Source organism: Chelonoidis abingdonii, chromosome 9, assembly GCF_003597395.2.
Source record: "Chelonoidis abingdonii isolate Lonesome George chromosome 9, CheloAbing_2.0, whole genome shotgun sequence".
NCBI lineage: Eukaryota > Metazoa > Chordata > Testudines > Testudinidae > Chelonoidis > Chelonoidis abingdonii.
In genome coordinates this window covers 21,739,764-21,754,735 of record NC_133777.1, presented here as the reverse complement: position 1 = coordinate 21,754,735, position 14,972 = coordinate 21,739,764, and the positions used below count along the sequence as shown (strand labels likewise).

General features: G+C 40.0%; 1 protein-coding gene across 8 annotated transcripts in view; it reads right to left on the bottom strand.

Annotated features, from left to right (window-relative positions):
- MRTFB (myocardin related transcription factor B) overlaps window positions 1–14,972 on the bottom strand; it is a 200,763-nt gene that overhangs the window by 34,511 nt on the left and 151,280 nt on the right. For 6 of the 8 annotated variants that reach the window (XM_032779669.2, XM_032779665.2, XM_032779673.2 and 3 more), the window contains 2 exons: window positions 14,521–14,682; window positions 13,755–13,939 (listed from right to left, as the gene is read on the bottom strand). In XM_032779669.2, coding sequence (XP_032635560.1) covers window positions 13,755–13,939; window positions 14,521–14,682 — 347 coding nt within the window. The remainder of the gene's footprint in view (window positions 1–13,754; window positions 13,940–14,520; window positions 14,683–14,972) is intronic. The other 2 variants (XM_032779668.2, XM_032779670.2) reach the window with 1 other exon arrangement.

The window sequence follows — 14,972 nt, the reverse complement described above, 5'->3', positions numbered from 1 at the left end:
CACACACACACACACACACACACACACACACACACACACACACAGAATTAAAGATATGAGAAAAAGATTAACTAGGCCATCTAGTCCTTTCCCCAGCCAAAGCAGGATTGCTGATGTATTGTATGTTCTAGTGAATTCTTAGTCTAGATTTACACATCTCTAATAATGGGATTTTCTGCTGCTTCCCTTAAGAGAATATTCTACAATCTTGAGACTTTCTCCAGCTCTCACTGAAGGTAGCAGCAAAAGATCAAGCCTTTATATGGTACCATAAATGTCACTGTCTGGAAGTTTTTCCTGATATTCAGCCTAAATTTTCACCCTCTTAGTTTCATCCTGTTCCCCCTGATTTATATCCCTTGTAACATGATAAATAATCATTTTCCTTCCTTTGCATAGCCACTGTCTCCCAGCCATGCTCTACAAAATACCATCCACATGCATCAACGGGTGGGGGAACTTGATGGGGCCAGCCATAAAGGGGCAGTCCTAGGGAGGTTTTTGGCAGGTAGTCCGAGAGAGACACTCGCCAAGGGACAATAGGTATTTCCTCCCCCTGGGAGTTTCTGGCACCCATTGGCCAGCTGGGGAAGATAGGTGCTGACTGGCCAGCATTCTCCAGCTCCCAGCACAAGTGTCAACTGTTCCAGCAGCTTTGCTGGGGAATAGTGGGCTTGAGAGTGCAGCTCCTGTGAAGGAAGGATGTGCTCAGTCTACACAGGAAGGGAGATCAAGTGAGGCTCAATGACATGCAGCATGTGCAGAAGAGTCACAAGAGGAGGAGAACAGCTGAACAGGAGTCAGGACCTCAGCAGGGACAGTTCACTTCACAGATGGTGGTGAGTCTGAGGAATGCATTCCTCCCAAATGAGGTCCTGAACCCTCATACAGGAGGTCTAGGTCATAGATTCAGACTCGGCATTTGCAGAAAGTGAGGGTCCAAGCCTCATTGAAATGGACAAGGATGACGCAGAGTGGGTGAGTGAGCCAGTGCCTCACTCCTATAACCTGCCAAAAGTCCAACAGGCATCCTTAGGATGGCATGGTGGGTTCCCCAGAAGCTCATGGATACTGATGGAGGGGACTGTGAATCTTGGAACTCAGGGCAAGGGTGATAGCTCAGGTCCCTCCTCCCTTGGACACCCACCCCAAGGGATATGAGGTGACCTGCTAAAATCACCAGCATTAGTGGCCCATAGGTTGGGCAGCCTGCCTGACATAGTGTTGGGCCACTCTCGAGGAGGGGGTGACCTTCACAAGTTGCGGGGGCGGGGGGAGCTAATATCCCACAAAGGAAAACGGAGCAACTAACAGAGCATCCCCTGCATCAAGCAGCATTATTCCTAATGAAACATAGGCAGGTGACACAGCAGCTAAAGCCCTACAGGTTATGTGGGATCCAATCACCTACTCGGGAATCATCCGTCTAAAGGGCCTAAAGAAAAGGTTGGAAAGGGAATTTGTGAATTTATTTACCTTGCTGTTCAGGAAAGAGCAGATAGAGGAGGGGCAAATAACATACAAAAAAAAAAAAGGTGAGGACAAACTCTGCAGACCTAAGGTGACTCAAACTCTTGAACTGTTTGGCAGCCTTCCACATTTATGTGAGTATAATTTGTGTGAGGAGCCCCAAGAAGTGTCTCTCCTTCTTCAAGTCTGTGGTGGGGTAGAATGATTAACATATGACAGAATTTAGACAGAGGGCGCCGGAGGAGCCTGATTGACCCTGGGGTAAAACAGACCAGACACTTTTGGCTGGAGGTATGATTCCTTATCGCCCTGCCTAGCTAGCATTCACAGACAGCGAGCTGTCAGTTCCAAAACCTCATTTTCAAAATATGAGTATAAAAGCCAATGTGTACTTTGCATTAATGATGGGAAAATGTTTTCATACCCCAGGCAGGTACAAACACTGCTGTAGGCACAGCACACTCTCCTGTTTCAGGGGTCAAGGGCAGTTCCAACAAGGTTGTAGGAAAGGGGGTTTTCCAGGTCCCAGTACTTCAGGAGTTACTACAGAGAGAGGTAGTAATAATGGAACAGGATCCTTCTCAGTTAAAATACAATGCTATGGAATTTGTTATTGAACTATCCTGGGGGGGGAGGGGGAAGATGTAGCTTATTTATAGAACGGATTTTCGGCTGATTATCAAATCCCAAATGAAAGAGTGAGGTGCCACTCTTGGATAGATAACTTGAAGTCCACTAAAGGCTTTGAGCCTATAGACAGGGCAGAGATCACACTGGAGGTGGCAGCAGGGAGAGTGGCAGGTCCCTTCCATACAGTTCAGTGCCGGAACTGCTCATCTTCCCTGAGTGTGATACTGAAGAGGTGAAGGGGGAATACAGGCTTATATAGATATATCTCAGAACTACCTTTCTCATTTTGTGAAATGAACTACATTTCAAGTTGATGGTGTCCCAGTGTCCCTTTGAGTTGTAAACAAACACATACAGTTGGCAAAGACTGCTTGGGTAACAAGACTGGTGAGAGCCTTCATTTTACACTGCCTGCAGTTTAACATCCTTTTTCATGCAGTGCATGTTCCAGAAATGAATAATGGTGTCGCCAATCCCCTGTCAGTTTCAGGACGACAGATTTCTGAAACTTGCCACTGGCCAGCAGGGATCCACGGGCAATGCTCCAACAATTCTGGGACCTTGGCTCATGACAGTTGTGAGGCTAGTCGAAGACTCGGTTGTCCTGTGGACTCTGAGGGCCTATAAGCCTTTCAGAGTCCATGGAATTTAGGGTACCAGAAGGGATGCACTGTGGGTGGCCCATACCCACACACCAGATGGCACAATATGTGGTGCCTGTGACCCACCACAGGTGGGCTCCCTCCATTACCTCTGGCTGGCGAGTGCACCAGAGGGAGGACAGGTTACTCATAACACTGGAAACCCTGACAGAGCTGTCAAAGGCTCTGTCTGGGACTGCGAGAGGGAGACCATGTTATTTAAGGTGGCATTTGTTGTTGCCTTCTCTGGCACTTTGAGAGTGGGTGAACTGGTGCCTATAGCAGCTGCCGATAGGGCCCAGCGTGCATTAAATGTAACTGACATACAGCTATCACTCCCTAATAGGCCAGAAGGGGAGAGGGGCTAATGTAGCATTGAAGAAATGTGCAGAGAAGCGTTTGTGCCCTGTAAAGCCGATAAAAGCATCACGAAAAATTCAGGGCCTGCAGCTAGGCTCGCTATTTATACATGGTGATGGCAGCTTCCTGACAAGGCATCAATTCAGCACAGAACTGAGAAAAGCTTTGTGGTACTGCGGTTAAATTTGGTACTCATTCTTCCAGGATCGGGGCGGCAACATTAGCAGCTGCAAAAGGTTTTGGCCCGTAGCAGGTACAGGCAATAGGGCACTGGAAATCAAGTTTTACAGGATTTACATCCACACCAATGAAAAGACGGCAGGGAATGGCAAAATGTAATTAACTCAGTGTGTTTGTTTGTTTCGGCAGCTACCCAGAGTGCGCATATTTAGATTTGTGAGCACCTTGTAGTGAACTGGGTCCACAAGAGGCACCAAGGATGGCAGCTAGATCTCAGTGGGCTTTAGGGCCAAAGCTGTTTGGATTCAGAAGAGGCATGCAGTGGGATCAGCTTATGCCTCTTCTGCACTCACTGATAGTCCAGGATTGGGAGCAGACCCAACCCATGTGGACAAAGCTAAAAAGAAAGTAAATAAGGGGGTCATCAAGATATTCCTGGAGAAAGTGTGTTCAGTGATACAGCATAAGGACATCCCTTACAATCAGTGAGAAGGGATGATGGGGTACATCTGTCAGATGGAAGTTCTGACATGCTGCTACAGCATATGCAGACATGGACTGGGCAGGGGTTGTGACTCTACGCAGCATAGTTGGGTGGAAATGCCAAGCTAGTCAGTGGTGGCCCCTGTGGCTGGTTCCCAGGATAGTTAAGAGAATAAAATGAAAGGTTTCCAGAGGTAAAAGACCTGAGATTTCGGTGATGGGTGTTGTGCTCAAGTTGAGACACTGTGTCCTTTGTGAGCTGAGGTCAGACTATGGCCCTTGTGAGCTAAGGTCCCCACCCTGCTGCACCCTCTGTCCCCCTTGCACCAGGGAGGGTGCTAGGACTCATAGAGAGAGGTGAATCCTGGTGTATAGGCTGTGGGGAGCCTAGCCACATTATGGGCTAGATGGTAAGGAACCCTGTAACTCCTGCACTGGAACCAATTACATGCCTGGGTAGCACCCCTCCTCTGTGTTAAAGTTTCATAAAAGTTGGGGCCTGCCGCTTAATTCCATGCATGCATCTATCCTCATTTTGCCACTGTGTCCACATCAATTAATTTTTATAACCTTTGGAGACCTCAGTCGTAGTTCTTTAAATTCCCTCATTTGTTTACAACTGAAAGGGACACTGGGACACCATCAACTTGAAATGTAGTTCATTTCACAAAATGAGAAAGGTAGTTCTAAGAGATTATATCTACCTGAATCTCTCTGCCAATTCTTGTGGGGTGACAGACTGACAATTTCCTACAATATACTGAATGAACCTTATTGAATTAAGTTAAACCTTACTGAATCAGGATTAATACCTTTGGGGTACATTGTATTAAGAATACAAAGTGTATGTGTTATTGTGGCATTGTATGTATTTCTCTAGCAGAGAGGGAGATGCAGAGGTGATGATTTTCTAATGTGCCGGGGGGTGGCTCCCCCTGGTTCTGACCCAGGCCCTGTCCCCACTCCACCCCTGCCAACCCCCCACCTCCACCCAGCCTCTTCCCACCCTATTCTGTCTCCTACCTCAAGTGCACCTCGCCCTTGCTCCTCCCCACCCAGTGCCTCCTGCACGCTGCAAAACAGCTGATAGGGGAGGGAGGGCTGCCTGTGGGTGCTCCAGCCCTGTAGTCAGCACCTATGGGGAGAGCACCCATGTAGTTAGCACCTAAGGGAAGATGCTAATGTACTTCCTCTGCTATCAGCCCTTTGAAGCCACCCACTGGAAAGGTGCACATTTATTAATTCAAACTACATTCTCCTGGGACCAACGGACAAAGAAAGGGGTTTTAAATAAATAGCCTGGTTTTAGACTGGGCCTTGGGCTCAGACATTCTCAGTGTGTGGTTAGAAGGGACTGGGTGCTTGTCCTGAGCTGAAGCGGTGATGAATAGGTAACCACAAGGGCTCCCCTTGGGTAGAGCTGAAGGACTGTTCCTGCCAGAGTCCATGTAAAGGTTAATTCTGGTAAGCTTATTAGCATATATACAGGGTCTTTTATCATTTTTAACATGTTTTTCTGTAAAGCTTTTTACCTTAAGAATAAAGTAGGTTTGATTAGGAAGTGCTGTGTGGTAACATATCTATGTTTTTTCTAGGGAAGGAGGTTACCTGTGAACAATATACTTGTAAAAAAGCTAAAATAAAACATATTTTGAGTAACTGCAGCACTACTAATTTTCCTTATTCAGCCTTTTAAATCCTAAAACATGCAACAGTATCAGTATCCATGGTTATACTTCTCTAGGCAATGACACTACAGCCAACTCTCAATGAATGGAATTGTACAGAACTGACCATATTCGAGGTTTTCTTAATCGTGCAAGGTCAAATGCAAACAGCATCCTACCTGCATGGAACAAAGTCTACAGCCATCAGAGGTCAATGGCACAAGAAACTAAATTTAAAGTGGTAGTCCTATGTAATTCCCTGACCTAGCCAGTCAACATCTCTTCTTTTTTTCCCTTCAGAGTATGGCTTTTTATTAGTACTACTGAAAAAAAAAAAACCCCCACCCCAAACCAAACAAACCCTGCCATTTCACTGATACTAGGAATCAAACTGTTGTCTCTCAAGCAAACACTGTTACTTGAACTTGAACAGTCCCACTGCCACACAGTCAATTACCTCTTCTCACATTGACTGTGAGCTGCAAATTGAAAGGGCTGCAAACCATATGAAATATGCAGCTTGGTGGACTACTCATTTTTACAATAGCTGTATTTGGGGTGAGGAAGCAGGGGGAGGAAAGGGCAAACAATGTTCTTCACATTCTTGTCATGTTTTCTAATTTAACAGGTTTTAATTGTGGATTGGTTGCCACCTCTCTATTTTTTAAAGGAGATATGTAAAGACAACAATAAAGAACAGATCTCTCTTTTCCCATCACAGATGTGTTATTTCTGCACTTTCTCTATTAACTGGAAGTGGCATGCACCAGGTTAACAGCTAGTTTGAGTGTATTAGGAAAGTAATCATTTCACATTGCTTCATTGAGCAATGTCCTTCAATGTTCAGAAATTGGTCTAAAAAGAAATTGGCTATTAAGCAGCAGTGTTATCATCACTTGACATGTTTGAAGTAATGAGGTCAAAACAGCTAATCCTTACCAGATGCAAATATCTTAGGTGAAAGCAAGATGACTTTTGGGTCATCACTCAATCTGTCTGAGGGATCATAAATGTTTTAATGTACAGGAGGAAGTCTTCAAAGAGTCCTGACTATACTCCATTGTTTTCAAAATATTCTTTATATTTTCTTTTGTAATAAAAGGCAAAGTTTGTCAGAGGAAATTAACAGAGTGAAAGAGCAAATTCCCAGGCACATGTTCCAATGTGAGCTCTTATCCTTATATTTCAAAAGGAACATGAAGATAAGCATCTGTTTCAGTCTGTGGAGGAATACTTTTGTACTTCTGGATGTATATGTAGAAGGGTATGGAACACAGTATAAAATCTGCAACTAGAAGATTTAAAGCCCTATTTGAAGAGCTTTGGAAATTAGCTGTAAGTGCTCTGTTGTTTTGTTGTTGCTATCACGTATCTATCTAACACTTACCATTTGAATGGCTTTTGGCATGCATTGCTTCAAGTATTTTTATTTAACTATCCATAAAGAGCTTAACTCTTCACTTACTGATCTGATTTCATGTAGTTTGTTTTCATTTCACTCAACACACATTACATTTTCTCCATACGGACCCTAATTCATGTCACAATTTGCACCTTAGGAAGGAATGCACTATAAATGATGTACACTATCAGGTGCATCAGACAGACATGTTTTTCTTGAATTTGAATTTTGCAATCTTTTTTGCATTGTATCATGGTGGTGGTTAGGAAAAAGGTTCAGAATAATTCCAGTTTCTGCCATGATGTATATAGTAAAGTAGCTGCAATTTTACAGGTGTCAGGGCCATGTTAAAAGTCAAATGGCTGAGTTTAAAAATAAGTGTACCAATATAAAGTGAGTTTAAACAACAAATGTGAAAATGTTCCAAAATACTCAGTTCTGTATTTTGTACTTTGTACAGAACCTTCATGAAACACCCTGAGCTACCTAGGGAGTTGTTCTGAAAATCCAGCACTAGATTACAGCCATCACTAACCAAAAGAGATATTACAGATTTACATTAATACCCATCACTCTGGCCATTAAAATTGTTTCCTTCTTAAATCTTTCCATAAACTGTAAAATAGTTAATCTTAGTCGCATTGCAAAAGCTACACGTTTAATTTAGAGTATACAATTAAGAATGTATGAGTGTAAGCACCAGAAAATCCCAACCATCACTATCAATGGGTTATCAGAAGTCTATATGCAAATAAAAAAAACTTGCAAGATATTGGGTTGAACATTTAAGTGTTCATGAGCGCAGCAACATGTAATAAGGAGGAAATCTGGCTAAGAAGTGCAAGACAGGAAAAGAAAAAATAAGGTGTTGGTAGTGTAAAGAGGAATAAGAAAAAGGCAGGGATAATTTTATTTAGGTATAATGACTACCTTATTTACATGGAAGTAACTGGACTTAAGTTCAAATTCATTACTGATCAATGTGACTAAAAGTCTAGTGGAAGTCTGGTAACCTACTTTAAATGAATTGGTGGTCTCCAGTTCCAAGTGGATAAATGTTCCCCATCAAAAAAGACCAGGACCATACTTATATTAATTGGGCTGACTGTCTCAAAGAAGCCAAGGACCAAAATGGCACAAAGAATTAACACTAGAGGAAAACCAACAGTCTGGCAACATATAATACAAGTAAACATCATAAATAATGGTCTACTGAGTAACTCAAAGAGTGGAGATACCAAAACTGGCTGTAAGAATCCAGCGAGAGGCACTCATGATAACAATGCTCAGATGACCATATTATACACACGGCCTTCTGTTTTAGGAATTGGTCATACTTAAAATTAATTTCCAGTCCAAGTGATGTTAGTTCCATTGATAATCTAGCAAGTTGTTTTCCATCTGCATTTTTACAAGATGTTTAAAGATGCAGAAATATTCAAGGCAGACAATCTTACTGTCCTTTCTAGACTACACAACTACATTATAGTGAAGATCTTTTGTTTATTTATTTGCAAAGCTCAAACTATTTTTGCAGTTCAGATGAACTGTGAAAGAGGGAATCAAGCGTCTCAGCATTCCATTTTGCGTATTTAAACTGTTCTAGTTTTCACCAATCAGTGGACAGATCTTATGAGCGCTTAAAATGCAACTCCGAATTTTATTTATTTTATATTATATTATGTATATATATTTTCTTCTAAATTAGGGCTGTCGATTAATTGCACTCAACTCACACAATTAACTCAAAAAATTAATTGCACTGTTAAACAATAGAACGCCAACTGAAATTTATTAAATATTTTTGGATTTTTTCTACATTTTCAAATATATTGATTTCTATTAAAACATAGAATACAAACTGTACAGTGCTCACTTTATATTATTATTTTTATTACAAATATTTGCACTGTAAAAATAATAGAAATAGTATTTTTCAATTCACCTCATGCAAGTACAGTAGTGCAATCCCTTTATCGTGAAAGTGCAACTTACACATGTAGATTTTTTTTGTTACATAACTGCACTCAAAAACAAAACAGTGTAAAACTTTAGAGCCTATAAGTCCATTTAGTCCTACTTCTTGTTCAGCCAATTGCTAAGACAAACACGTTTGTTTACATTTATGGGAGATACTGCTGCCTACTTCTTATTTACAATGTCACCTGAAAGTGAGAACAGGTGTTCGTATGGCACTTCTATAGCCGGTGTTGCAAGGTATTTACGTGCTAAATATGCTAAACATTCGTATGTCCCTTTGTGCTTCTGCCACCATTCCAGAAGACATGCTTCCATGCTGATGATGCTCATTAAAAAAATAATGCATTAATTAAATTTGTGACTGAACTCCTTGGGGTAGAATTGTATGTCTCCTGTTCTGTTTTACCAGGATTCTGTTATTTCATGTTATAGCAGTCTTGGATGATGATCCATCACGTCCTTTTTAGGAACTCTTTCACTGCAGATTTGACAAAATGCAGAGAAGGTCCCAGTGTGAGATTTCTAAGGATAGATACAGCACTCGACCCAAGGTATAAGAATCTGAAGTGCCTTCCAAAATCTGAGAGGGATGAGGTGTGGAGCATGCTTTTAGATGTCTTAAAAGAGCAATACTCCGATGCGGAAATTACAGAACCCGAACCACCAAAAAAGAAAATCAACCTTCTGCTGGTGGCATCTCACTCAGAGGATGAAAATGAATATGAGTCAGTTCACTCTGCTTTGGATTGTTATTGAACAGAACCCACCATCAGCATGGTTGGAATGAAAAATGAAAGGAGATATGAATCTTTAGCACATCTGGCACATAAATATCTTGCGATATTGGCTACAACAGTGCCAGGTGAATGCCTCTTCTCACTTTGAGGTGACATTGTAAATAAGAAGTGGGCGGTACTATCTCCTGCAAATTGTAGCCAAACTTGTCTGTCTGAGCAAGAAGTAGGACTGAGTAGACTTGTAGGCTGTAAAGTTTTACATTCTTTTATTTTTGAATGCAGTTATTTTTTGTACATAATTCTACATTTGTTAGTTCAACTTTCATGATAAAGAGATTGCCCTACAGTACTTGCATTTCGTGAATTCAAAAATACTATTTCTTTTGTTTTTTACAGTGCAAATAGTTTAAATAAAAAATAAATAAAGTGAGCACTGTACACTTTGTATTCTGTGTTGTAACTGAAATCAATATATTTGAAAAGATCCAAAAATATTTAAATAAATGGTATTCTATTATTGTTTAACAGCGTGATTAATTGCAATTAATGTTTTTAATCACTTGACAGGCCTATTCTAAATGGTATAAACGGTTAGACTAATAATCCAAAAAAAAAAATGGGGTAACCTGATGTTTAGTTCTTTGAGTCTACAAATTTTACAAATTGGTTGAGACAGGCTTTTGAGAAAATAAATTCAAGTACAGCATTATGTCTCCACCTGTCTGCTATTACCTGATTTTTTAAAATGTTTGAAACAAGAATCATAGAATCATAGATTTTAAGGTCAGAAGGGACCATTACGATCATCTAGTCTGACCTCCTGCACAATGCAGGCCACAGAATCTCATCCACTCACTCCTGTATCAAACCTATGTCTGAGCCATTTAAGTCCTCAAATCGTGGTCTAAAGACTTCAAGGTGCAGAGACTCTGTCTGTGTTCCATTGGTCCTTGGCAACAAGCAAACCGTCACTATGGTCTTAATATTCCTTTCATATTTACAGTGGAATCGATATTTTACAGTGAGTTTATTACTGATGTACACCAACGTAATGAGATGACACTGATTAGACCCTTGGAGCTTATTAATGGAGTAATTTGGATCAATCTTAATCGCCTCTACTTCTGAAGAAGCAATCTGTTTCCCTTGTAGATCTAATAATTTATACTGTCAGAGGGCAGGTCTTCACTACCCGCCAGATCAGCGGTTAGTGATCGATCTATCAGGGATCGATTTATTGCGTCTAGTGTAGACGCGATAAATTGATCCCCTATCGCTCTACCATCGACTCCAGAACTCTACCACTGCTCAGAGGTGGAAGCGGAGTCGACGGGGCCAGGGAGGGGAGGCAGTGGCAGTCAATGTAAGTCGATCTAAGATGCATGGACTTCAGCTACACTATTCTTGTAGCTGAAGCTGCATATCTTAGATCGATCCCCACCCCCCAGCGTAGATCAGGGCAGACACACAAAACTGCCATCCTTTTGAATGAGACTACCTTTGGACCAGTCAATGAAGCTCCTGAGAGAAGCAATGTAGCTTCTTTGACCTAAGAACATAAGCTACGAAGACTAACAATTAAGCTCTGATCGCTCCATGGCAGTGGATAGTACTATTTTGAAGCTACTGAGTCAAATCTACATTTGATTTTTTGTTAATCTATTTTAAAAAAATACCATTCATTCAGTTATCTTATTATAGATTAGAAAAATGTTGCATCTGCCAGTTTTGTTCCTTTTAGTATTTCAGGTTTTCTTACTTTCCCTCTTCTTTGGAAAATCTAATTTAAATACATAATGCAAGAAAACAAGAAAATCTAGTTTAGATGAGAAACAGCAAGTTTGTTTTCTTTCTTAATACTGAACATCTACACTTTTTTAAAACGATATAAATATAAAAAACAACATCTTCATTACTTCTGTGATCTTTTTTGGAGACCAGGGCCAGATACCCAGCTGATGAAAACTGTCATAGCCCCACTGACTGACTTCAGTAGAGTTATGATGATTTATACAAGTTAACTATCTGGAACGAAGAAAGGTACTAAAAAGCCAGTAGCAACTGCAGTTAACCATTACCATTAAAGACAAAACATTCTTCTGGGATGACTGCAGAGGGTCTATAGATTCTGGAAAAAGCATGGAGTGAAATATTGGCTTCCTTGAAGTGAATGGGACTTTTGCTATTGACTTCAAGGAAGCCAGGATTTCACTCTTGGAACCTAGGAAGAGCAAACTGGGTTCTTCACATTCCAGTGCAGCAACATAAGAACAGCCATATGGGTCAGACCAAAGTTCCATCTAGCCCAGTATCCTGTCTTCCGACAGTGGCCAATGCCAGGTGCGCTAGAGGGTATGAACAGAACAGGCGATCATCAAGTGAGCCATCCTCTGTTGCCCATTCCCAGTTTCTTGCAAACAAAGACAAGGGACATCATCCCTGTCCATCCTGGTAGCCACTGATGGACCTATCATCCTCCATTTATCTAGTTCTTTTTTGAACCCTTTTACTGCAAGCATTTGCAAAGTAATCTAGGTAAACAAGTGTCTCTAAATTCCATTAAAAAGGATCCAATAATTACAGATACTAGCAAGCAATTAAACTGAGAGGATTTAATTAATTATCAGTTCTAGACTACACAGAGAGCTTGAAAACAGTATGAAAGTTTGTCTTTTTCAAAGGTTTATCTATTTTTCTGTCTGATTTTAACTGGGTATTATCTTTCCTCCCCCAAATATCTAATTCAATGTCATCTCTGAAGTACAGTGGAAATGTGAAATATATGGATAGCAAAGAAATGTTACTTAGATTATGTAAATTATGCTACATGGGAAATTTCCTGTTCCCTGTTTTTGTTAATAACTTTGCATAATTAAATAGTACAAATGTTCCCTGTATTCATTTAGCAAATAAAAGGAATACAGATATGTTCCCTCTGTTCAAACTGATCAGACAAGGTGATCACAATACACTACTATGAAGTACACCTAAATTCAGAAGTGTCCCACACTTTGCACAGTGTAACAGCTAAGAATGGGATACTTTAGGAACTGATCTGTTTTCTCTCTCCTGTTAGAATGACTGTTAAGTGAATGTTGCCACCTCCATTATTTTTAAAGCACTTTCTGAATGTTTATACATGTTGACGGTGGAGGAAATTCCACGCATACATTTAGATTCTGGCTTGAAGTTTCAGGTTCATGTGATCTGAGAAGGATGTGCAAGGTGTAGGAATCCCACCTTTCTCAGATTTTTTTGTTTTAAACAGAACAGCAGTCTGCAGGGTTAGATCTAATATTTTTTGTTTTTTACCACCATGATATTTTTACCGTTTGTTCAGTGTCCTAAGTACTACAAGGAAGGTGGGGGAACAGCTAAACAAATCTATCATTGCTTTTAAGAGTGCAGGGGAAGGGTACTTGCAATAAAGGGAAAAGTAAAGTGTAACCCTCATATAATGGTGGGAGGCCACATTACAGAATATGAGCGAAGATCTCTTTAATACACTAGCAGGCAGGCAGGTCATGTTCACTCCATCTATTCCTCTACCACATTCATACAGAGGGGAACCAAGAATTCTCACTAGTTCGTTTTTGAGTAAACTGGATTTTAACCAGCACAATCCTTTAAAAAGAATAGTTTTCGACTTTTTGTTTAAATTGAAGCCGGTTGCTTTATCAATATGAAAAGTAGCCTACACAAACAATATTGAGAGTTTTTAAAAGCTTGAAAACGGCTTTAGTTTGGTTACCTGAAGTTGTGGGTTGCTTGGCAGTGTGATGAATGAAATCTGGTGTTCAAGAAGTAGTAGTATTTCTAGGGTCATATATAGCATACAAAGAGACACAGAGATGGTGGCCAGTAGGAAAGATAAAATAAAAGATGAGTTAAAAATGAAAAATATTAATGAAAAAAATGAGGGAAATACAGAAAGGTGAGAATACAACTAGTGCCTTTTATTTGCTTCCTCCTTTCCTATGTTATGTTCGGGGCCTTCAATACCTCTCTTTGGTCAAATATGTTCTCCAACTTTGATCAACAGTGCCTAGAATGAGCACCATTTAAGCGAAATGCCACAAAAACACGCAGAAAGTAAAATATCATGTATGGTAAATGTGCTTTTTTTTATCAGTGCTCTCTTTACTGCAATACAGTACTACAATACATAAGTTTGTGATTTGATTCTCACATTTATAAACTGTACCTGTGTGGTAGAAGTAGTGTTCGGTGTGACTGATGATGGCGAGTCACTTGTTTTTGGCTCACCAGGAGATGCTGCTGAACCCTGGGATTCCTGGCTAGCTGGCTGATCTGGAGATAAAGCGTCACTGCTGTCTTCATCAAATGAGTAATCATCCAAAGCCTGGGGATAACTCTCTTGTCCAACTGCTAGGATATTTACAAAAAATAAAGTCTTTAGTTTCAAAAGTCAGTATTTAGCTAGCTAGAGGAGCCATGAAATGTTGGAAATCAACTAGCATAGTATGATTTGTAGTTAAATATTTTTGTATATGAATGTTATTTTTAACACAATAAAAGCCATCTTAAATGATATCAAGGGTCCAAAAATTGGTTGCTCAATGGTGATGGTCTTCTAAGAAAGGATGAAAAGAACTGTATTCTAAGCATTTAGTGGGATGGTCCCTTAAGACGGGAGGTAACTAAATAAGAATCTATGTAGCGTCAATTTTTAATTATTTGTAATAATTAAAAGATTCATTCATGTAAGACAGACATAGGTTTATACTCCAATCAACTGTGCAGTTAAAACTGAGTTTGAAAAAAAAAAAAATAGTATTACTTTGCTCAATTTAGTGGTGATAGGGCATAAGTATCTTAGAGAAGTTGACATAATACATAGCTAATTAACTTTTATTTTTTTCAACTAACCTTTAAAGTTAAGGTTCAAATTACTAATTTTTCATATTGCCTTACTGATAACAGATCCAAGCTGTAGATCTTCTACTTGCCTATAATTGCTTCTTTAACACTGGAGTCTACAGGAAGGATGTTCTTTTCCACCAGTTCCATAGGGCCAGGCCTCTGAGCAATCTTTTCATTCAGATCATCTGCCAGCCGAGCTCTCTTCAGTTTCATCTGAGTTGCCTGCAGTGAGGGTTCTGCAAATGTCTCTAAAAGAGATGAAATTTTTAATCATTCTGTTAACTATTTTATCTCATTTAAGACCACCAAAATAGCATTTGATCTTCATAGCCATACCTCCATGCATGTTGAAAACTTTAAAATATCAGTGAGTTATTTTAGTCCTTTATTGGAGCGTGTCATTTTGTTATAAAAATACATATATAGTATTAACTTATCTACAGATCATCAAAATTAATATTAGAAAAGGAAAATGTTCTAGATAGCTCGTTTATAACATCCTCCCACAATTAGATAAATATAGCACTTTTAAAGACTT